The sequence below is a fragment of the Salmo trutta genome, chromosome 8, assembly GCF_901001165.1.
Source record: "Salmo trutta chromosome 8, fSalTru1.1, whole genome shotgun sequence".
NCBI lineage: Eukaryota > Metazoa > Chordata > Actinopteri > Salmoniformes > Salmonidae > Salmo > Salmo trutta.
The window spans coordinates 39908905-39934157 of NC_042964.1; the positions used below are offsets into that span (position 1 = coordinate 39908905).

The 25253-nt window shown below is 44.1% G+C and overlaps 1 protein-coding gene across 1 annotated transcript; it reads right to left on the minus strand.

Moving 5' to 3' along the window:
• Positions 1–3671: 3671 nt before the first annotated feature.
• LOC115198910 (leucine-rich repeats and immunoglobulin-like domains protein 3) lies at positions 3672–24327 on the minus strand. The gene is made up of 19 exons (XM_029761319.1): positions 23854–24327; positions 20224–20295; positions 20030–20104; positions 13415–13549; positions 13088–13231; positions 12594–12737; positions 12178–12321; positions 11106–11249; positions 9344–9424; positions 9101–9172; positions 8257–8328; positions 7847–8010; positions 6982–7320; positions 6443–6724; positions 5790–6248; positions 5335–5496; positions 5010–5150; positions 4593–4865; positions 3672–4408 (listed from the first exon to the last, which is right to left on the minus strand). The coding sequence occupies exons 1-19, from the start codon at positions 24054–24056 to the stop codon at positions 4143–4145; spliced, it is 3372 nt and encodes a 1123-aa protein (XP_029617179.1). The 5' UTR covers positions 24057–24327; the 3' UTR covers positions 3672–4142.
• Between the last annotated feature and the right edge of the window lie 926 nt (positions 24328–25253).

Sequence of the window (25253 nt, forward strand, 5' to 3'; positions counted from 1 at the left end):
AGAAGCAGTGCGGACCTTCTGTGAGTCCAATGGGGAATTGCAGTGATGAGACAAAATCGTAACTACCAATTGGATATCACGAAAAAGGGGGTAACGCCATGAGCCAGAAAAGTTTGAATACATTGGCTGTCAATCCATTATGACTTCTGCTGTGTTCAAAACAACTGGAAACTCAGATCTAGGAAGTCTCAGACCAGTGAGTTCAAAATACGGAAAATAATTCTGAACGGTCATCCAACTCTGAATTCCAAGTCGGGATTTCAGGCCTCTTTCTCGAGCCCACAAGAAGGACCGCCGCGCCACCTTCCCTTTCAAGTGAGCACAGCACAACAAGGTGAGTCTAAAAATGTATTGTATGCTGCTGCATAATTGATCAAATCAAATTGTATTTGTCAAATGCGCCGAATACAACAAGTGTAGACCTTACAGTGAAATACTTACTTACAAGCCCTTAACCAACAATGCAGTTTTAGGAAAATATAACTAAGAAAATATTCACTAAACAAACAAAAGTAAAAAAAAAGTTATTAAAAAAAGTTACACAATAAAGTAACAATAATGAGGCAATATACAGGGGGTACCGGTACCGAGTTAATGTGCGGCATACAGGTTAGTCGAGGTAATTTGTACATGTAGGTTGGAGTAAAGTGACTATGCATAGATAATAAACAGTGAGTAGCAGCAGTGTAAAAACAGGGGGGGGGGGGCTCCTGTTAAGGAGCCTTTTGGACCTAGACTTGGCACTCCGGTACCGCTTGCCATGCGGTAGCGGAGAGAACAGTCAAAGTCTTTGGTCAGGAGGTATCTCTCACTGGCCTCTACTCCAGTGTTATCAGCCAACTCTCAAGATGCTACAGCTAGCTCCCCGCTTGTGGAAGATCTAAATATTTTATCATGCGGTTAATGACAATCAGCCAAAAACAGAGAACGTCCTTCAGGCAAAACCAGCAGTGGGTTTGAGTTACTTGAGAAGGGTAAACTGTGACTGCATGAACAAACTTGCAAACAAAGTCAAATTTGCATTGGTTTGGGGGTGGTACTGTTGTTTAGAAATTACATGATGCGTGGAAGAAGCAAGCGCTCATCATTTTGTTTTCTAGTTGTCTGGAAGGGCTTGAAAGAATATCCACAGACCAGTTAATGTATGGCCTCACCATGTTAAGAAGCAGATAAAGGAAAAACATTTTTTTAAGAGAATATTTATTAATAATTATAATTATTCATGTCATTGAGTAAACATGATTTTCTCTATGCACGGTCTGTAAACTTCTCACTGACAGAGTTTGAAAACTGAACATAGGGATGTTGAGGTAGGTAGTAAGAGTTAGATTCCATTCCCCCAGCAGATTTTCTGAGCTTCACAACAAAATAATACAATTTCAGCGAGCCGCCCGTGGCTATTTAATATCATAAACATCTGTATCCATGTTGCCACATCTGGCAACAATGAAGACAAATTAGCTACGAATTTCAGAGTGTCTGGCAATGAGATAAGGCTCTGGCGTGCTAAATTCCTTTTCTGGGCTCATTCACAGGGGTGGGGAGTCCAATGCTGGCCTAAGGAACAGATCCAAGATCAGTGTTCGATGGCTCCCAGTAAACTGGTGTGGGTCAATGTGTAGGGCTCAGAAGCTGATCCAGGACCAGGGGTGGGGGGGACTCACTAACCCCTACTGTCAGTCATTGGTGGTCTGAGGAATAGTCGGCTTCCTGTCTCGTTTCTCTGGAGCCGAAATCAAAGAGGGGAAATTATTCTGCAATCTGACCAGTGTTTTCTTTTTCCCCTGGCTGGAAACGTGAAGGTTCTCGCTGGCTGCAGTCTCTGCAGGAGTTTACTGGCTCTAAATACTTTTTTTTTCTCAAGTAAACCTTTTAAACCCCCCTCAGTCCCTTGTTATGGCCCAAATTGTTTCTCGATTGCAGTTGTTTTCGGAACTTTCCCAGAGGAATAAATAAACAATTTTGGCCTCACCCAAATGTGTCGAGGTAAATTACATCCACACAGGTAATTGCTATATGCATAGTAGTTTGGTGTGTAGTTATAGTAATACATAGTAATAGTTAAGTGCAAAACTATGTTTGCTAGTGAGAAGTCTCATCTGAACAACATTGTGGGGAAATCAACAAGGTATAATCTTAACCTAAAGAAACCCTTGGTGATAGTTAATGAACTAGGATTTTTTATTTACACGGGCAGCTAACTAACTCAGTAATGGGAACAACATATACATTTCCTAGATCAATGAAAAAGACATGAGTTGAAGTTTGGTTTAACTGACTAATAACATCAACCTCAGCATTCTTTGTGTTCATCAAACATCAATTATCTAGCCATGAATTCGCTACACTGTTTAAATTCAGGAAGGTTTGATGTGAATGCTTGCAGGCTTTGGTAATTCTCCAAGTTGATCAAACATCACATCTTTCTGCACCACCTCATCTGTATCGGGTCATGTTTGTTAGACCCCACAAGCTTCCCTAAACCAATGGGAAGCCTTGTGTTTGAGGACTAGCTTCAGCAGCTGTCTTCCAGGTGTTTAAATGTGTGTGGTTCTGGTTCCACCATCTTGTGCTTATCCCAAGTTCCTCAAAGAGCTGGCAAGACTTCCAACAGATTGTTTCATTCCTTTACACTGGGGTGAATGTATACTCCCCAATAAGCACTCAGTGAATAACAAGGTGTGTCGCTGAGGCTCAAGGACATCGATGGGTTTTCAAACAAACCGCTCTGAATATGATTCCATAAAACAAAAGGTTTAAACAAAACATTTGAATACATCTAGAAAATGTGTTATAACTCAATGTCTTTAGAAGATTTTGTAATATATTCCACATTGGAAGATTGGCAAATGAAGTGGACGGCTGAATTGAATCCCCTTAGTAAGGTATCTTTCTATAAGCCCACCTCAAAATACTGGCACCACCATCCGAACTCAGTGAATCAGCCATTTTATACACACATCTCCAGTGTGGCAGTGAGAGAGCCCGCAAGACACTTTCCAAGTGCAAGTTACGACAGCTAGAGGACAAGAACACCTTTTTCCTCTACGTTGAAAAGGAGAGGCCTGAAAAAACAAACCCAAGATGTGAAAAAGCCAGAAGGGGACAGGCTTGGGGAGTGACTCATCTGGTGAAAAGCTTCCATGTGCTGGATACAGCAAGAGCAGCAACCCCCACCCTCCTTCCCAGAGACGAAGGCCCAAAGAGGGGTAGAGGGGAGCCCTGTGACTGGCTGGTTGGGAGAGAGTAGGACCAGACCAGACGGCCAGCTCCAACAGTTCCAGAAACCTCATGTGACTGTTCCTTTCCTTGACATGTCTGCCCTAATTTGGCCTTCCATCGATTGTCTCCAGGGTACTGAGTCTACACTGAGCCAAAGACTGAAGAAGCTAGCCCTGAACTTCCCACACACACAGACAAATGCCAAACGTACACGCACACACACTTTCCCAGCATACACTTGTTGGATTCTATTTGGACAGCATGGTGGGGGGCCTCGTGGCAGGCGCAAGCCGTCCTTGGCGGTCTGCGGTTCGGCTCGGAAAAGCCACATCAACCCCCCTTCTCATTCCCGGTAGTATTCAGCAATACTCTCTTATACCTCTATTCTCTTCGTCCTCCATTACAGAACAGTGGTGTCTGTGCATGGTAAAGACCGGAAAGAGTCACAGTACTTTTAATGTACGTAGCAGCACATGTTATGGTGTTTTATTATGTATAGGTATGTGCAAAGGGGTGCTTAACTCAAAGCAAAACAAAAGCTAGAATAACTGAACAGGCGTGGTCGTTCACACAACACAAAATACTCATTTACAGGAATAAGTACAGCAAAAATAATGGATTCTACTTTTACACTTAATTTACAAAATATAATAAACTTTGTATAAAAACGTATATATATTCGATATCTATCTTCAATTGAAGATGTTTCCCATTTTTCTTTCTTAAAAAAAGAACAGTCCTCACTGTTAATATCTCCTCATATAATTTTTCAGCATTTTGTAGGCACAATGCATTATCCTTTTACATTCAAGCGTTGCACATTTGCAGTGTCCATTCACTGAGGTAGTATTTTTTTTGGTCGTCCTCATAACGAAGAAAAACTCAAAGGAATGTCAGTTTGTTTGAACGCACATATTCAGCTATGTGCTCGCTCGACCTTGCTGACTAGTAGCAGTCCTGTTGAGATCATATGGTTGTTCATAGATATTATTGCCGCTCTTTTCCGATTCCGATTTAGAATTCTTTGACTGGACGCTGTTCTTGTCTTCCTCGTGTTCCGAGTCTGTGTCCAGGGCTGCGTAGGGATTCTCGTGTAGCATCATGCTGTTGTGCAGGGCCAGTGGCGGTGGTCCAAATCCGGGATAGAATTCCTGTTGAGGCCTCCAGGGGGCTTTCCCAAACGTTCCTGCCAGAGGGAAAGACGGAGGGAGATACAGGGTAAGGCCTGAGACATTCACATGGTGTGCTATTTGTCAAGAAAATGAATATTCAATAAATCACTTACTAATTGAGTGAATTACATTTCTGAGTGGATTTAAAATGTGCTTGACTTGACCCAAATCCAAACTTAGAAATGTCCTCAGACATACCCATGAAAGTATTGGAGGAGGAGAGCCTTGTCTCCCGAGGTCGGCCGTACTCGCTTCCATCTCCCTCGTCCATGGAGGGGGGGCCCTCGCCCTGTAGGTGGGGTGGCCCGTGGAAGCTGCTGCTGTTGGGCATCTGCATCAGCACACTGGGGCTCCCGTGGTCAAAGGGGTCCTGGAGGGCCCCGCCACACGGATAGTAGTCTCTCCTTTTGGAGCTGGTCAGGCTGCCACTGTAGGAGTCTATGCAGATGGGCCGCTGGTCCATAGCACAGCCTGTGTGTGTGTGTGTGTGGGGGGGGGGTTAAAGTGAGCCATGAGAAATCAGATCAGTATGACAGCAACACATGATAATATTGTTTAATTTAGGGGAAAATACTTCTTATGCTACAATATTTTTTATATATCTGTTGCACCAACCTGTGAAAGCCTCTGAGGGTTCTCCGGTGTACATGTTGCCTCTCCTGAGGAGAGAGCTGATGGGTCCTTGGTAATGGCAGAGCAGGGGATCTATGGCCGCCTCCATGTCCACTTCACTTCCCGTGTCCAGCTGACACAGACCTGTACGAGTCACATGACACATTAGTAATGCATTGGTACTTGCCTCAAATTACTTACACTATTTCAATATGTATTCAGGTGAAACAATACACATAGAAAAATGCTCAGAATACAGTTGACTGATGCATATATTCATGACATAAAAAGTCCCCATGCATTTCCAATGAAAGAGCTCCTCTTCTACCATTCATGTCTTTAGGCTGCATGTAGAATCCACTCATGGAGGAAGCCATGAACTGGTGGTTGCCACTGCCACTCTCTGAGGGGACGTAGCCATCTTGTCTGTCGGCCAGCGTACCCTGAGAGGACAGGTAGCTGGGGATGTCTGCAGGCAGGTTGGTCTCGTCTGCAGGGAAAACACCAGGGAGGGAAAAGTCTCAGAAATGTTTTCATAGAGAAATACAATAATTATAATAATCTGTTCAAGACAATGGTCGTCACTGATTCATTTCAAAGCATTCGTAAAAGGTGTTGTTTTAACAACATGCCAGCCAAAGTATGTGGAGCTGGAGCCCAAAACTCAAGCTCCCCCAAAAATGTTATTTTCTGTTAGAAGGAGGAGGCAACATGGGCATGCAAGTACTGAACTCCTCAAAACCAATCCCGTGCTGACAAAATAAAATGGCACCCTCTCATCACCTGTGTTGGTGACGCTGCAGTCCTCATTGCGCCGACGCGTATGGTAGATGATGACCACCCAGACCAGCGAGGTGCCCACCACGCAGCACACCACTGCGATGATGACGATGCCCACCGTGGTCCAGCCGTCCTCGTCCGAGTCTACGCCTCCCGAGGCGCCCACACCAAAGTCACAGTTAGGGTTGGGCAGTACGGCTAGGCGCACGTTGCCCCGCTGGGTGCCCAGCGTGTTGGACATCTCGCACGTGTACTTCCCGGCGTCTCCCTCCGCTGCATCCACGATTATGAGCAGCTGGTTGCCGGCGGCGAAGAAGTGGCGCTCTGTGACCACAAGGGGGCTGTCGTCTTTGGTCCAGTTGAGCCTGGGGGAAGGGCTGCCGCCGGCGATGCACTGGAGGACCGCAGTCTCCCCTTTGGCCACGGTGCGGTCCATGAGAGGGCGCAGGAAGGAGGGCGTTTCTGGAGGAGAATGGGGTAAGGGGGCGTGTTAGCTACCTTACAGTCTCAAAACGCCTGATTTATATGTCGATTTGTGGGGAAAACGCTCATAGAATACCATAAAATAAAATTGATCTGTGTCAAAATGAAGCGGCGCCCACATATAAATGCAAAGTTCTTTGACAGCTGGTGAAAATAGAAAGAATAATTCTCACCTAGCACAGTTAGCGTAGCATTAGCTGATATGGCTCCGGCGGTATTCTGGGCGGTGCAGCTGTACAACCCGATGTCCTCTGTCTTTACATCGACGATGAAGAACACATCGTCCTCAGGCATCACGTGCATACGGCGCTCCCGGGCAGCGGGGAAGTCCGTACCTCCGTCTTTCTGCCAGGCGATCTGCGGAGACGGGTGACCCACGGCGGCACACTCCAGTCTGGCCGTGGCACCGGCCCGGATACTCAGGTCCATGGGCATCTTGGTGAAGGACGGAAGCACTGGAGGGACAAAAGGGGTGGACATTTTATTTGACATCTAACGGCAGCACCACTTCAAGAGCAACATCAAAGTTACAAGGTTTTGCAATGTCAGTCATAATGAGATTCCTTATATGTTTGTAGGGCACTCCAAGTTGATATTTGCAGTGTACTTGTGCACTGGTTCGTCATAGTTTATCACGCTGAGAGTTATACTAAGAAAGACAAAACTCTTGAAATAACCAGTGAAATCAATACCAGTAGGTTATTTAACTTACTGTTGACAGTGAGCTTGGCCTTGGTGGAGTAGGAGGAACCAAAGTGGTTTGAGATGACACACTGGTACTTCCCCTCGCTGGTGAACTCTACACTGCGTAGCTGCAGTGTGGTGGTGTACTCTGTAACCTCTGTTTCACGGCCTTGGCCTCCCCCCTGGGCTCTGAGGTGTGCCTGGTTGTAGATTTCAGCGTCATTCAGGACCTCATTGTCCTTCTTCCAGGCAAAGGTCATGGGTGAGTCGCTGGAGCTGGCCGCCGAGCACACGAAGGTGACGTTGGTGCTTTTGATGGCTGACTGGGTCTCAGGTTGCACCGTGATCTGAGGTTTGGGGAAGTCGTCTGGTTGGAAGACAAGAGGGGAAAAACATTTGTTTCTATTTGATGTGAATGGGGCTAAACTCAAATTGACATTCATTTTGAGGCTAACCAGTTTTTGTTTAAACCGTGATGGTCGACAAACAGCTTAAATATGGAAATTATACTATTTTATCCGCCAAGATTCAAACTACCTGACTGGAGAAATGTTGAAAGCTCTGAAGGCAAAGCACCTCAGCTCTAATAGTAGTCATTACTTAAAGAAACTGATCCCAGAAATTCCTCAACAATGATTTATTTTCTCCCTGCTCTCTCTGACTCCACTCGGCCAAGCTGTTAACTCACTCAGTTTCCACATGGTCCCATTACAATGCTGGCTCCATCAGAGTGTCCATGAGTTGAAGGAAAATATGGAACAATCTGGGTCAGTTCATAAAATGGAAAACCTGTCACGGCTAAATGGTTGTTTTTAACAAGGGCTACATTAAGAGGTTTGTGAGTGTGTGTGTGTGTGTGTGTGTGTGTGTGTGTGTGTGTCAGTCACACTCACCACACACAAAGTCCTCCTGTCTGACGGTGAACACGCTCTTGCCCTTCAGCATCAGGGGATGGGCACAGCTGGCGTTCACGTAGGGCAGGAAGGCCTGCTCCGCCACCCACAGAGGAAACCACTTGAGCTGGCAGTCACACAGCAGGCTGGATGTGTTCAGGTGCCTGGGGGGGAGAAGGTACTGCATTTGAGCCAGGAATCACAAGAGAGACCCAGCACAAAGATGATCCATAATACTTGAGAAATGTTATAGTTGTTACATTTTAAGATCACTTTTATCAGTATAGGTGCTTTTGAAGTAATTGTCTATGAAAGATTCTTTCCTTTCCTCAGTTAGTCCAGAACAGTGACTCTGGTCTATTGGCATTGCAGAATATGAATACAGTGTGACTGAACCCAGAGATACTTACAGTTCTTCAAGCTTCTTCATCTGCACAAAGGCGTTCCCTTGGACTGACATGATCGCATTGTTACTCAAATCTCTGAGGAGGAGGGGGAAAGAGGGAAGAACGGATGGATCAGAACCATGGGAATGTACACAGAAAGATGGCAAACTTTCCCCTCCGTCTAGGCCTATCTGGAGGAAGACTGCTAACACTTCAATAATCAGAGAGAGAGAGGGAAGAAAAGGTCTTGAGAACAATAGAAATCTGGGCAGCACCGTGCTTTGTTAATCAAGAGGGGCCCGACTTCAGCTCCTTTGAGCTCAGACACGACTGGGAAAAAAAGTTAATTACAATCAAATGCAGCTGTTTCACAGATAGAAATACACACACAGTTGTGCACATACACACACACACACACACTTGTACACAGAAAGCTGCACACATGAGCACAAACACACAGGCGCACACACAGACACACACACACACACACACACACACACACAGACACACACACACACACACACACACACACACACACACACACACACACACACACACACACACACACACACACACACACACACACACACACACACACACACACACACACACACACACACACACACACACACTCCTCTCGCCATGCCTAAGCAGTTAGTGATCAATAGTCTCCCCACATATGGAGGTGGTGAATACCAGACAGCTCTGTTTTTCATCAAAGTGTGGACAAGAAGCAGAGACAATAAGGTCGTGTGGTTCTCACTAACAGGCGTTGTTTCTCATGGTTATGGATTCTCCCATATTTAGTTAACAGCTTTAGGACAGTTGAGACAGACGTATGATGATATTGATTTGAAGGTCAACTCACAGGTGCTCCAGTGTGTCCAGACCAGAGAACGATTTCTTGGTCACCGAGCGGATTTGATTTCCTTGAAGGAACCTGAGAAAAGTATATTTGAGTTTTCATTCAAATACAGCTATTTATTTTATGATAAAAAGCAAATACTCCCAGTTAAAATCCGTTCCCATGGTCCATTTTATAGTTCCTAATCTATCTTCTGGAAACCAACAGGTTAGAAGACAACGCCATGGTAAAGTCAAGCCTACTTACAGTTTCCTCAGTTTGTCCAAAGCAGAAAATGGTCCGTTCATGTCTTCAATGGTCCAGGAGATTTCGTTGTTCTGCAGATCTCTATTTCCAGAGAAACAAAGACAAACCACACTGTAAAAATCCACACCCAGAAAACAACTGCACTTATTATAGTCTTCACAAACCTTGGTGCGGCTTTGCGTTTCGTCTGAAGGACGAGAAAGAAGTCAAAGGCTTTACATTTGTATTCAAAGTGGTCCCATCACTAGAGGATGTTTCTCGTTAACTTTGGGGTTTTTTACATTTTTGTGATGGTTTCTCCGTGTCTCGCAGCATAATACTGCTTCACATGCAATGCAACGTGTTTAACAGGGAGGAACTCAAACCCACACGTCGGTGCTACTAAATTTAGTGAAACATTATACGTTTTTAGTAATGAGTTTAATGGCTGGGGGAAAAAAATGTTTTAACTAAATATCAAAGGGTTTTGAAAAAATATCTTTCAAACTAACTGAATGTCATGTGCACACAGCAGTACCTCATGTCTGTTAGAGATTTGCGGGACCTCTTCACCCTTCCCCCGTTCCTTCTCTCTCAAGTCTCTTTAAATACTTTCAAACAGCTAGTTTCCTCCTCTGCATGCCTGGTTACAAATGATTGGGGTTGAGGAGGGGTGGAGGGGGTAGAGGAGTGGGTTGTGGAGAGGGGCTGGGGGGGTAAAGCCCTCTAAGCCACCCCAACTCCCCGTCCACCTACCTACACACCTGCCCTCTGCTGACCTTTCACGCACAGTTAACATTTGGTTCCATTTAAGAGAGGGACCAGGGGCAATGTTATGGAGCCGGTCTGGAGATGGGGGGATGGAGCGGTGGACTCAGTCTCACTCTGCTGGCTTGTTGAGGTTTTTATGTGTGGGGGGAAACCACAGGCGGTACGTTCAGCTATTTCACATACCGAAAACAAACAAGGCAGAATATTTCCACTCACGCCTCGATGAGTGTGGAGAGGGACAGGGAGCGAAATCCAACAAGCAGGCAGCATCTGAGAAGTTAGCTAGCAGATAATGTACTCTCATAGATGTGAGATAGGGCTTCTCTTATAGAACACAAAGCAATGATAAAGTGTAGGCTGATGAGTCCTCCCGAGTGGAGTAGCAGTCTAAGGCGAGGCATCACTACAGACCCGGGTTCGATCCCATGAGACCCATGAGGAAGCGCACAATTGGCCCAGCGGCGTGAAGGTTAGGATGTCCTTGTCCCATTGCGTTCTAGCGACTCCTTGTGGCGGGCTGGGCGCATGTATGCTGATTTCGGTCGCCAGCTGTACGGTGTTTCCTCCGACACATTGGTGCGGCTGGCTTAAGCGAGCAGTGTGTCAAGAAGCAGTGTGGCTTAGCGGGGTCATTTTTTGTGGGCGGCAGGCTCTCGACCTTCACCTCTCCCGAGTCCGTACGGGAGTTGCAGCAATGGGACAAGACTGTAACTACCAAAAGGGGTCAAATATATATTTTAAAAACAGTGTAGACTGATGACTGTTATAACCATGTCACTGATGAGTTTAAATCAAGTTCCTCCCTAAACTCTCATGAGCCTTGAGGCTTCTCAAACAACATTAGGGGAAACTAAGAACCAGGATTAGTGATATTAACCATGGCTAATGCACTCACTGCCAGTGGGACGTTGAAAATAATCATTTAATGCTTCGGCACCATTATACAATAGAGCTGTCATCTCTGACAAGTAATTCACTGAAATTGAGTTTAGTCATCCTTATTCAAACTTACAGCATCTGTAGGTGGGAGAGTCCTCGGAAGGCTCCGTCTGCGATGAAGCTCACACGGTTGTCCCCGATGTGGAGTTCGTCAAGCAGGCTGAGGCCCACAAAGCTGGACTCCTCCAGTCTTGTCAAGTGGTTGGACGAGATGTCCCTGTCGGGTGGAGAGAGAAGGAGCATCAGCATCACACAGTTCATAGACCCAGGGCAAATGGAAGGGGTGTAGAAATAAACAGTTGAGGTCGAGGATAAACTGGCCTCAGATCACTAGGAACATGCACCAAATCTAGCCAGATAAGCCAGATAAGTCTGTGAATTACTAATAAGTACTTTGTAATAAGCATTAATAACCACTACTAAAACCTGTTATCTAATTATTATCAAGGCATATCCAGTAAAAAACTTTTTGGTTATAGACTATTTTAAACTAAGTTTTGAAAGTTAGATCGTACCTTGCACCGCTGGACTACTTTGTTTAACCATATGCAGACAGAATAAAAAGTATTAACTTTGTACTAGAAATCCTCAAACGCAAACATCAGACGAAAAAAACAAACAAACCAGGAAGAAGGCTATTTAGAAGGCGAAAAAAGATCAGTCAACTGCCAATTTGGTTAACTCTCAGGTTCACTTGATAAGAGAAATGTAAAAAAACAACAACTCCCCTTTCAGAAACAAAAAAAACATGGCGGAATTAGTAATTGGCCGGTGCCATAAACAACGTTAACAACAAAGGAAACAATATGTCGCTGCAGACACTCTGGTTGTGAAATCCCTCCCTCCTTCTCCCCCTTTCTCCCCTATAGACGTGGCGAGGCATTAAAGGAAGGGGGCTATAGTGGCGGCGGTGAAGTGGGGGAGTAATACTTTGTCAGGAGACATGCATTGGTGTTGGCACTGAGCACTAGGGGTGGAGGAAGAGAGGGGGGGAGTGGAGAGTTGGAGACTGTGAGGAAGGTGGGCGAGAGCAAGGGAGAGAGAGAAAGAGAGAGGTGTTGGGAGTTCACAGTGTGAGTAGGAGACAAAGTGAGAGGGAAAAAGAGAGGGAGGGAGAAGAAGAAGAAGAAAAAAGGGTCACTCACAGCTCGCTGAGTTTCTGGCAGAACTCCCAGGCGTCGGGCCGGATCCGGCTGATGGCGTTGTGGCCCAGGTGGAGCTGCTGCAGAGTCAGCAGGCCGTACAGCCAGCCCTTACTCACCTCCGTCAGGTTGTTGTAGTCCAGCTGCCTGCAGGGACACACAGAGACATACAAACAGAGGTCAGTCATCAACATATAGACATATAGACACACACAGACAGACAGAGATGAAGACGTATGCTAGCCTGGACTGATACCACACTGTATAGGCTATAGTCAACTATATGTCTAGACATATGGCTACAAATATGTATCCAAAGATAGTATGCAGACACTTGCACCCAGACATATGCTGTTAAATCCACCAATGTACACTGGTAAAAAAGACACATTTTCTTGTCACAGAGGACAGTTACTTACAGGACCTCCATGTTACTGAGACCCCAGAAGGCTCCGTCCATCAGGCGGCTGATACCGTTCCTCTGGATCTTCAGCGAGCGCAGCGCGTGCAGACCGTGGAACGTCAGGCCCTCCACCCTGCGTACCCTATTCCTGTTCAGCTCCCTGCAGGTTGGATCACAACCAGACCGTAAGAGAGCCGCAGCATCATATATGCAGGGATGGATTAAGAGTTCACTCAGCTCAAGAAGTGATGCTGAAAATTAATCTAATTCATCCAAGAGAAGCCAAGAAGATGTCAATGACTGTTGGAAGAGTGGTCAAAGAGTGGTCGAAGATGTCAACACACTGTCAATGAGTGCAGTCACAAAGCGTTTTCAGGAAGTTCACAGAGCAGTCAGAGAAACATCAAAGAGTAGTGAAAAGTCGTGGACTGTTACACAACTGTTCAAAGAGCAGTCATAGTATAGTTTGTGGTCAACCCCAACAGTGCTCAAAGTGCAATTGTGACTTACAGGTGCTGGAGGTTGGGGAGCTGGAAGATCTTGGCAGGGATGGTGGAGAGGCGGTTGCGGTTGAGCCTGAGGATCTGCAGAGTGCTTGACAGGTTGACAAAACAGCCCGTCTCCAGGGTGGAAATGCGATTGTTGTTCATGATACTAGAGGAGAAGAAAATACATAATGAGATATTGATCACATAATTCATTCCAAAGAGGGAAAAAAACGATCAAACATTGTTGTACTTCCACCAAAATTGTACTATTTGATCCAAACACTTATAGTATTCTTGGACGGAGTTTAACCATGCATTTTAGTTAAAAAGTCCAAACGGGCGGACTCACAGGTTCTTGAGAGGCAGCGCAGGGAAGGAGTCAGCCTTGATATCCACTATGCTGTTATTGCTGAGGTCCAGGGTCTCCAGGCGTTGCAGGGGCCTCAGCTGCTCCAGAGAGATCTGCGTGATCCTGTTGTTTGCTCTGAAAACACAGATAGAACGGCTCCAATGAACGATAGAAAATACTGTGTATTTTAACAACGCGGGTCACCAGTCTAACGTTTCCAGACATACAAACGCTCAGAGCAGTCAATTAGCAGGTGGTATAAAAAAAATGGCCAACCTCACCCGAGTGTTCCCCTCGACCCTCGTCACCCCTGTTTTCCCATTATTATTATATTAATATTAGACATTTTTCCTAGAACATTGAGTCTCTCCCTGAACCATGAAAAATAACACCGTTCCCTGGTTGTCTAGGAAAGGGGGGAGGACGGGGCAATACTTGGGCTAACCAATGTCACTACTCATCTCAAAAGGTCAAAACAGCCGTTTGGTTTAGTGCTGTGTTATTTTGTTTATAAGGTAATTACTAACAAGGTATTTTAAAAAATAACCTGCCAATTACTTGGCTGATGAATACCATTCCCTCAGTGAAAGCATGCCTCAGCAGAGGCTGGCAATTTCCTGAGCTGCACGCCTCCTAAATTGCAGTGCAGGGACTGCTTAGTTATAAACAGTGTCTGTACAGAGCCGTCTTTGTGTATGGGCCTCGACGGGTAGAGAAAGAGAGAGCGAGGGAAAGGGAGAGTGAGGGAAAAGAGTAGGAATTCCCTCTAATACACCAGACTGCAGGCCTCATTTCAGTATTAATTGCAAGGCTAACATAACAACAACCCCCCGCCCCCCAAAAATTATAACTTGTATTAACGCATCAGTTCTTCATTTTATCTTCTTTATGATACATATTTTTTGAACATTTTCCTGATACTGACCTAAGTGAATGTTAGCGTTTTCCCTATACTGTGCATGCATGCAATGCACACGTCAACATACAGCCCTTCGGAGAAATGGATGAACATTGACATGGCTGAGAAGTACTGGTTTATGTGAACACTAGTACCCTTCAAGAAGCTGCCAATGAGAAAACAACAATGAAACGAACACACTGAACCAGCACTAGTCGAGAGCCAGACACTAAGTCTCAAACTGGCTCAGCTCCGCTGTACGCCTGGCCAAAGCGAGACTAAAAAAGCACTGAAGATACAATCAAGCGAGAAATTGAACACAGTGGCAACATAGTTTCTCAGTCCATCATAAAGCCTCAGAAAGTGTGATCTTTGACTTGGACGGAGCAGTCATTTTCCACACATTTCCCTAAATCTGCCATCCATACCTCTCTTATGACTAGGCTCCCCACGTTGAGACGGTAACACCCCTTGGCAGCCTTACCACCAAAACATACAGAGGAAAACAGATGAGTGTGTCTGTCAGTGAGTCCAACCTGGAACAAAGGCAGCACCAGGAGGATATATGGATGGAGGCCCAGGGAGGAGAGGCTGATGGGGTGTCTGGGGCACGTAGGGGTAGAACCTGCCACAGCACGTCCCTCTGCCTAGCCTCCGGCAAGGCCAAGACTCGAAGCTTGGTTCTATGCCAACCAACTGTAAGAGTGTGGGGCTGAGGGTGGGGGTAGAGGGTAGGGGTAGAGTGTGGGGCTGAGGGTGGGGGTAGAGGGTAGGTTCTGGGAGGCTGAAACCCAATCCCTCTTTTTTCATTTTAAACACTCAGTCACTGCCTAAAAATGGTTTTATTTCATTTTATTTTTTTAAATAATAACACAATTTAGGCAACAGCCACAGGCTGAACTAGGTGCAGTGCAGCACACCACCCGCAGTAGAAACGGTACAAGACAGCCTTTTGTGTGCAGATTTGCAAAGGACTTTCCACGCACCACGGCCTCTGTGGTCCCAAACAAAAGGGGCACACACCACCTGGGCCTGGGTTTACATGTTCCCCTGACTGGTCGCTGAGAGAAGAGAAGAGGGGCTGCGAGGAAAAAAAAAGAAAGAACCTGTATTTCCAGCTTTGTGGAGCCCCGGACTTCAATATATTTTCAGGGGAGGGGGCGGTTGGAAAGCAACTGTCAACGCTGGCTGCTCAGTCCATGTTCCTCTACAAAAGACGGACTGACCCTGGGGCCTGTCAGCTGGAGGGAGGTCTGATGTGTTGGTGATCATGATGATGATGAGTCCCTGGTCTTTGTACCCCAACACCCTCTCCCTTCCCCCCACAGTAAACATCTGGCCAGCTGTGGAGCATCACCCTGAAGCCTAGACTCCACGACCAGACAACTCATATATGAACAAACCTTTTAGCTTGAGTGCAAATGGGCCAGATACATCAAGGATTCCGTTTAGCTGCATGTGATGCTAACCCTCAGCTAAGTTGTGGAGAATGAGCAGCCCCTCCATCGGAGAAAACCCCAAATACAACATGGTGTCCCAAGCTGATGTTGTTAATGCTTACTCCCTGACACACTTCCCACTTGAACCCAGTGTGCTGCTACAAATGAGCCTCTCATATGGCTTTGAAAACTTGACATGACCCATATGGAGCATGAGAATCCATAAAAAAGTAATGTCATGGGAAGTACAAAGAAAGGGAAAGGGGGATACCTAGTCAGTTGTACAACTGAATGCCTTCAACTGAAATGTGTCCGAATCAGAGACCACACAAGTCAACGCCTTTTATAACCCCCATGAGGACCCCTATTTTGAAGGATGTGGTCAAGACCATCTGGTAAAACATGGACTACACACAGCAGAGGCCAGCCCTCTCCAGATAGGCTAGGTGGGGACCTACAGGAAATGTAATGGCTTCACTTGCTTGAATCTCAGAGACCACTGAGCAATTCATTGAATCCTGTTGTATTAACCTGCAAGTACAACATACTACAGAATCTCAACACCCAGCCAACTCTAACCTTAAACATTGTGGCAGATGAGAACTGTGATATCAACTGAGACTGTGCAGTTGAGGCCTACAGGGAGAGATGTGAAGGAGAACTTGGCTACGGTCCATTCAACAAATCAGTTTCTCTCCATCTTTCTCTACTCCCCTACATCTGCCCAGAGATCTAATAAGAGCTTTTGAAAGGCCAACCTAAACGCTGTGTACCGGAGAGTTCCATGTGCTTATCTGTTGATCTCCACCCGTCGGGCCAACTCCACGGACAAACAAGCGGGGGCATTGTCCATTCGGACGGCACCCACTTCAAATTTGTTTAACCAATTTTCTCGCAAATAAGGTTACTATGCACCGTTGTGTTAATAGTTTCAAGACCTGCCTGTCATTCTTGTTTGGGTCTCTTCAGGTTTTAACTTCTCATTTTAACACACATTGAAATGTATGACCAGGGGAATTTAAAGCATCTATCAAACTGTGCTTTGTTTATTCATGAAATTAAGCAGGTAGCACATGCATGTGTCCCAACTTGAGGAAACTCCAAGCCCTTGGGTATAGTAGACAACTTAATAACTATTTGAATAGCAGGCGGTGTACCCTACATTAATGGTAAGCTGATCCTAGATCAGCTGAAATGTGCTGCCAGACTCATTAAAGTGTACTCTAAGGAATTTGATTGATATCAGTCAAAAAAAGCAAACATTCAAAAAATAAGACCACACAGCAGCACATCTCAATTTGATTTACACTTGTGTCTAATTTGGCAGTTTGAGCAAATCTACTCCATATTTTTGGACTGTGTTGCCTTCACACTCTGAATTTGTTTATCTGAAGAAATATGACCTACATAAACAAGACCACAGTGTGAGACGATTATAGACAGGTGACGCTGCAACATAAATGTTCCTTTTTGAATTAAAGAATAAAAAAATCCACATAAATTATAGCTAAACAGCAGAAGCAGCTGTCAAACAGATACACACATGCACAAACAAGTTACCCCAAAGGCAGCAACACTCCACTTTTTAATAACGCAATGACATTGAATCAACAACGGAGGCTTCCTAATCCTGAACCCCCCTTTTCTTCTCTATTTAGTACAGTCTGATTTTTTCCTTCCATTCGCACATACTGGAGATTTTCTTCCCCTTCCTTCATTACTCTGGCCTGGGAGGGGAGTATGGGGGGAAAAAAGCCCCGGTGTCACGGTTGTCGTAAGAACTGGACCAAGGCGCAGCGTACGTAGAGTTCCACATCTTTAATATCAAGTGAAACTTCAGCAAAACAAAACAATAAACGAACAACGAACTGTGACTACGTGGTGCACATGCACAAACACAAAATAATATCCCACAAACACAGGTGGGAAAAATAGCTACTTAAATATGATCCCCAATTAGAGGCAACGATTACCAGCTGCCTCTAATTGGGAACCAAACCAAAACACCAACATACAAATTTTAAACTAGAACATCCCTGCGTCACACCCTGACCTACTACACCATAGAGAAACAAGGACTCTCTATGGTCAGGGCGTGACACCCGGGGTATCGAATGCCACTTATTCAAACAGCCAGGCAGACATAGCGGCAGCTCTCGTCAACTTCCTTGACCCCACAGCCCAGAGTAAAAACAAACGGCAATAACCCTGCAGCTGGTAGTAATTGAGTCGTGATCATCTTAATTAATTGAATAATTTCCCAGGAATTTATGGTAGGGAATGGGGGCTTTAACCAGATTGCTGTGAAACCACCTCTCGTTGAGTTTGGTGGGATCTACAAATGATCTGGTGATTCCAGGGCTGATTAGGTATTTGGAGAAGACGGTTTGATGGAATCTCTGTGTACGGAAAAGGTAACTGAGTTGGAACTGGAAAGAGCTTCATATTCTGCTTATCTACCAGTTCATTCTTTCTTATAAAGTGTTAGCTCTGTGGGTAACTAAGCTGACAGATATACCTGGATGTCTTGCTTACAAAGCTTTTGGCAACAAACATTGTAACTTTGTAACTCAATACTGCAATAACCTAAAATCTACTAAACCAGTGTTTCCCAAACCTGGTCCTCAAGTACCCCCAACAGTACACATTTATATTGTAACCCTGGACAAGCACACCTGATTCAACTGGTCAACTAATCATCAAGCCCTCAATTAGCAAGAATCAGGTGTGTTTGTACAGGGCTACAACAAAAATGTGTACTGTTGGGGGTACTGGAGGATCAGTGTTTAGAAACACTTTCTCTCATCGTTTAACCATGTTTCCCTTCAGATAGACGTTGTGTATTATGTATCGGTTATAGCACTGTAGTTGATGCGGTCCTAGTTGTGACGATGTGTTAACTGTGGTATTAGCCATTTGGGTCAGATGCTGCTGTATTGTTTAATATGGAGTCTGATGTGTGCCTGAGACGCCCCAGCTAACGCAGCAGCCCTGCTTCTCATTACAGGCGCCAGTCTGAAAAATAAGTCATCTGATGGCTTCTCAAAACTCTGTTCTTTTTCCAATAGGAAATACCACACACATATTCTCCATCAATGATGCCAATACCAGCAACAAAACGAAAGAGTGGGGAGAGGGATTTTGTATTTAAATCCCCCCCCTCAGAGATTTTAGTTGCCCAGTAGACACTAAGCAATGCAACTGGGAATGCTATGCACGCACTCACAGACACAAATGAACACATGTTGTGGTAAGAAAGTATGAATTGATCATTCCCAAATGCACATTGAGGATGACAACTAGGCTGCCTGACGTACTTTGGAACATTCAATGGTGAAATCTATTGGAATTGTTCTCCTATTCATACATGATGTGTTTCAATAAGCAACATCAACCAAATATGCATCTTGAGCGGAGAATTGAGAGTAGAGGGGAATACTATTGTACAACTCCTAAAGCCTCTGTATGTTGCCTGACCGATAATGTTTACAAGTTCAAAAATTCATCAGACCTACTGGAAATCAAACATACCCTGGTGTACTGTATTTTGCTATAGTTCCAGGTAATACCTCCATCCGCATCTGTGGCCTATAGGCGATACACCTAAAAGTCTGAAGACAAATTGACTAATAGCCGACGTCTGAATCCCCTTTAGCTGTTGGCTTCTTTCTCTGGTGTTACTGCTTGTCAAGTTCAGGCTTGATGAGGAATATGCCTCTTCTAGTTTTTGAGATGGATGCATTCTTGTGGGGGGAAAATGTCCTATCCATTGATTTTGTGAGACATTGTGCCGGGGGAAAAGTCTGAAATCAATGCCTTTGAAACCTCTGACACTGATGGGTCTATTTGTCTTTGAAAACACATGAAAGCCCTACATTGCTCCATCATGTTCTGGGGCCATCCTACTAGGAGTGTATACAAACACTCAACCTCCAGATGGATGAAATACCCCACTACTCATACAGACTATCTATAACGGAAATGAGATGGACAGACAGAAAGCTCTAATCTTACAGATCCTGGATCAGCACTTATGGAAACACTGGAACCACCTCTGGCGATTCAATTTTTAACGATGACATTTATTTTCAGACGTGACTGACTTGTCTCAAACTGGCTGCCATGCCTGGGACAACCCAGTCTGGGAACCAGCTCAGCCAAAAGGGGTTCCACCAAGGAGGGAGGATCAGGGCTTAGCAGTTCTACATTGTTAACTAGCACTGACAACTCTGATGGGTGGATTGGTGGGGGGAGGGGTGTTTCAAAAGTAATACTTACAGAATGAGGGTGGTGATGTTTGCCGCATGAGGGCCCAAATCAGGTACCGTCTCGAATTCATTGTTGTTTAGCTTTCTGTAAACACACAGGCACAAAGGTTGTTTGTCACATGTGGTGTGAAGGAGCGGTGGAGGGAGAGTGTTTGTGACTGATGTTGTTTACTCTAGGAAGTACAGAACACAGAGTGTACTTACATCTCACTTAGGTGCCGCAGTTTCCTAAACACAGTGCTGTCGAGCGACTGCAATTTATTATGGCTCAGGTCCCTGTGAAAAAAGACGTTTGTTAGAGGAAAGTTACACAACATGGAGGGCCGTTCACTTCACAACCAATCATATACTGGCCTTTCTGTTTTTAAACAGGAGACATAACTTGTCTGAGTGAGCCTAGCCTATACAGCTCCAACTGAAGTCATGTCGGAAAGCAACTGAGTCATTTTCAAAACAAACCACTGTATGCAAAAAAAGTAACGCTAACCAGCTATAGGCCTAGTTTTGACATAGCAGCCTTTTTTTAAAACATTGAGAGAAAATCCAGCCAGACAAGCTCATGCATCCAATCCGCTCTTGAATCACCGAGCCAAAACAGACAACCAGCTAAGTTATGGAAGGGAGAGATTCAATTTTTTCCCCTTTTTAAGAGGGGGTGGAAAACATGCCTAGAGAAGCCTGCCTTGCCCAGAGTGTTATAAAGCTGTGGAGTTATTGATGCTGCTGTGCACGATCAACATTGTGGTGCCAGACCCTTTTTTTGGCTTGCCCCCCATCTGGAATCCATCAACTGGAGCTGAGAGGAGGGAGGGAAAAACCCTAACAACTGGTAATCTATTCACAATGCCGGGAAAGCGAGTTTCCAAGCCATTTTTCTAGATCTGGCCCTGGTTTTATTCTTCAGCAAATAGTTTCTTCAACTCTTCACCAAGAGTTTCACTTCTCTCTCTGAAACTTTTCTCCCTTCCCAACACGCAGCTGTATGTTTCTGTTCCACTAATCGGGCCATATGGGAGAAGTGGAGATGTGTAGTATCAAAAATGTCCAGATAAACCCTGAGGGTTTCTGACACTTACACTTCCTTCAGAAATCCAGGTCCAGAAGTGGACCAGATTAAATCAGTACAGCTATATAGGCTTTAGCCTGTGTCTATTAGACTTGAAAATGTGCGCCACACATTTATCCGTGTCTGACGAGTGAATGAAACCAAGCTATCCATCCTCTTAGTAATGAGATAAGATAGACCTGCTGGTTCTTTGATGTGGTTATAAAGCACTTGGACTAATACAGATTCACAAGGGAAAATAGGTCATTGACTTCCAAGCTGATAAAAGGCATACCCTTTCCCACCAGCTAAAGCGCTCACGTTATAATCCAGAGCTCTTTCTCTCCTTATCTCTGAAGTGCCATAACATAAGGGCTTGATATCACACTTTAACTGGGATTATTTCAGTAGACACTGAAGCCCGTCTCGCTCACGTAAATCTGTGAAAATGTAAAGTTATTTTATAATGCCAAGTTATTCTAATAGTTAATCACATCGGCTTTTAGTGAGGTGAGAACTGGCTGTGGATGGGATGGTCTGGTAATAAAGCAATGTTGAGTGAGTCTCCTGAGAGTGCTTACCTCCTCAAATGCATATTATGCTACATTCCAGGCTATAAACCCTAAAAAAATAGGAAGAATTTAAACTTGTCTACATTTGAATCATAAAATCTGTACCCCTCACTCACTCACTGAGAAATCTGAAGCTCAAACTAAATGCTTCTCCCTCCCACATTCCCTCCCTCCCTCCCTTCCTCTCTCACTTTCTATCTCTTTCAGAGAGTTTGTACGAACTAATCCAACAGTGGCTCCTTAAGCAGTACCATCGGTGGCTCTGGAGATGCAAATTCAGCAGAAATAATGGGGTGCTGGAAAACAAAGGGCCGGGCAGTTTAAGATGTGCTGGAGAGACACTCGTAAATTAGCATGCCTGAGTGCAAAGAATTTTCCCCCCATGTGGAACTTTTTTTCTCCCTTTTTGGTCGGCTTGCCTTGGTTACGAGGCTGTGCCTGTGTTTTCTGGCAATGTAAAATTTCCAGAGCAGGCTGCACACATTTTGTAAATGCCAAACAAACATTCTAACAGGGGACTAACTCGCCTAGCTGTGTTGTGAAATATGAACTAGAAAAAACACAAGCTAGTAGTGAGGATACATCAACATGGTGCAGTCTGAATGGAAGCCAGGGAGGCAGACCTATGAACATCTGCTTATTAATACATGTTAAACAACTATTTGAGGCATTACCATGGGAGATTGGCCTGGAGTGCCTATGACTTCATTTGACATTATGTATTTATTGTCTTAATAGCCCTGGGGCCTGAAGAACTACTGAGCTCACAGAATATGGAAAGGCCCAATGATGGTATCACCTCATAAACAAAAGTAAAACAATTGTCATTCAGCAGTTGGTCTCATCTAGGGCCTATTGTAATGGACATCTGTATTCTGCATTAGCTCCTTATCATGATGTCACCTGATATTTACATGCTGAAAAAACAGTTGACCAACCTCTTCAGGTTCAACAAGTCGTCAAAATGAATTGTGATCAATTGTTTATGATGGCATTTTAGGCTCTTTGTTCATGGAAATTGTGATAGCTCCAAAATCCCAAAAGCCCGTTGAAAGTTTTCCATGAACTTTATAATGTTAGCAAATTATTGTACCTCACTGCACTAACAACAAACTCAAAAGCAAACAGTACTACCAACTCACTAGCCTACTGATGTTGGCATGTCTTGTTGGGCCTAATGGGTGATTGGAATAATCCTAATATAAAAACTCAGTGCAGTAGGTAGGCCAACTAATGATTCACTAGTGTAGAAAGACTGACAATGGGACATTGATGTACAAAGGTCATTTGTGTTATATCTTCTAAAACGGCCTGCTTGATTATTCACAAGACTGAGCTTCTCTGCTCTTCCTGAGGAGTATGGCTCACATATCCTATAAGTATTCACATGGAAGAATTGTAGGCAGCGTGACATTGCAAGAAATACATTTGATTTAAATTACAGCGTAGGTCGAGTGCAAAATCCCTATTTTCTTGATGTTTAGAGTATTTTTCTATATCTGAAATAACACCAAATGCTGCTAAGGAATGGTAAACAATGGGGTAAAGTGACCCAATATATCACTAGATCTTTCAGAATTTGAAATCACCATAAATCAATATTAAGAAAACAATAATATCATTCTAAATGTGACAAACACAACTTTTATTCAGTAAATATCTCTATGGCTCAGTTGGTAGAACATGATGCTTGCAACGCCGGGGTTGTGGGTTCGAGTCCCACAGAGGAGCAGTACGGGAAAAAGTACAAAAATGTATCAAATCGCTCTGGATTACAGCGTCTGCTGAATTACAAAAAAAACGAAATGCTTGCACCTTGGAAAATGGAGTGGCCTAATCTGCGTCATTGCGAAATACTTTCTAAACTCCAAATCAATCTTTGGGAATAAAAAGTAAGGATTTAGGACTGATTTCCCTTCCTTGTCGATGTGAAGGGAAATAAACTTTGTTTTCAAACGGTTTCATTCTCTTCGAATCGTCAGTAAGCAACAATTTAACAAAGTTGGCAACAATGTAACAAATCACGTAATTCTCTGCATATGTGTAATTTATCTATTCAAGTATTCCATTCATACACTTGTTGTAACTATGTTAAACCCTGTATCTATCAAATTACTCATTTCAAACAGGTGTGAAAAGTAATTAAGATAGCTGTTCGTATACATGGGTAGTGAAGATAAAATGGCAAGTCAACAAAAGCTCTCTAAATTGACTTACAACTGTACGGTCCATTCGGGAAGATTTTCAGGAATTCCACGCCTTTTCAACCGACTGCAGTCCAACAGGTCTCCAAAACATGTGCATGGAGACGGACACGTCCTTGTGTTTTCATTATATCCAAGTATAAGTTCTATTCGGGAAAACAGTAAGAAAACGACCGCATACATCGCAGCGTTGAGAGGCTGCATAGATGCGGACATTTTAGCCACACTTTTAGCCACACAAGCCCTCCCCAAGTTTTAGAGAAAAGCGCGAGAAAAATCCAATATAGTAACAGTTACAACCCAAGGACAATGTTGTACGGTTTAGTCAGAGGTTAGTCCTTAAATCCAATTCATCGTCCGTATTCCTTTCACACTATGAACATGTAAAATATTTTTACGGGACCTAAACTTCTCCATACCTCCGTAAAAGTTGTTGCCTGTACTAGCCTACTTTTTTGCCTTGCCCACGCAGCAGCCACTACTTCCAAGGCTCCCAACAGCCTGCCTCTCTATTGGTTGTTGGAGTGATGCGCACCGGGAGGGGAGTGTAGATAGTAGGCCTATCTTTTTTTAAATGTATTTAACCTTTATTTAACTAGGCAAGTCAGTTAAGAACAAATTCTTATTTACAATGAAGGCCTACCAGGGAACAGTGGGTTAACTGCCTTGTTCAGGAGCAGAACGACAGATTTTTAACTTGTCAGTTCGGGGATTCGATCCAGCAACCATTTTACAATTGTTCCAGTTGAATTTTATTCAAATTTTACACCGTAATGTTGATGACACAAACAGACTGCTTATTGTTTAATGGAGACATTTCACAGAAATATTTGCTAGTGTGTGTCAAAGACAGTCTTACCACAGATAAAACTAAGGTTTTTGCGAATGCATGGCCAAAGGTCATTTGTTTTTATGACTTATTACTGGTTGTAAATTCGCGAAAGCTTAACAATGTGTAATCGCTGATAAATGATTACATCAGCAAGATGAAGGCTACTTTCCCCTCTCTTTGCTTATTACCATGTGAAATACAACAGTTGTAAAACAGTACAGTGAAATTCTCACCTTGAGAGCTCTTTCCAACAATGATAATAATGTAGATAATAGAAAATAGAACATAAAATAAAAGTACGAATAAAAACCACACAAGAACTACAATGAGAATTGAAGAAACTCCTGTGTCATTATTTATTACCATGTGAAAGACACATCATGACACTTCATGGCCCATTGTAATGTATCGAGCCTTTCTGTAAGCACAGTGTGAAAGAGCAGTTTCCTGTAAATTCTCTTTTCTGTTGTTTCTCTTCGGCTTATCATTCAATCTCCCATGTTATTAGGTGTAACTGTGGACATACTGTAGGTGTACTTTGGCTAGGGTCTGATACCAGTTGGTTACATTTCCATGAATTG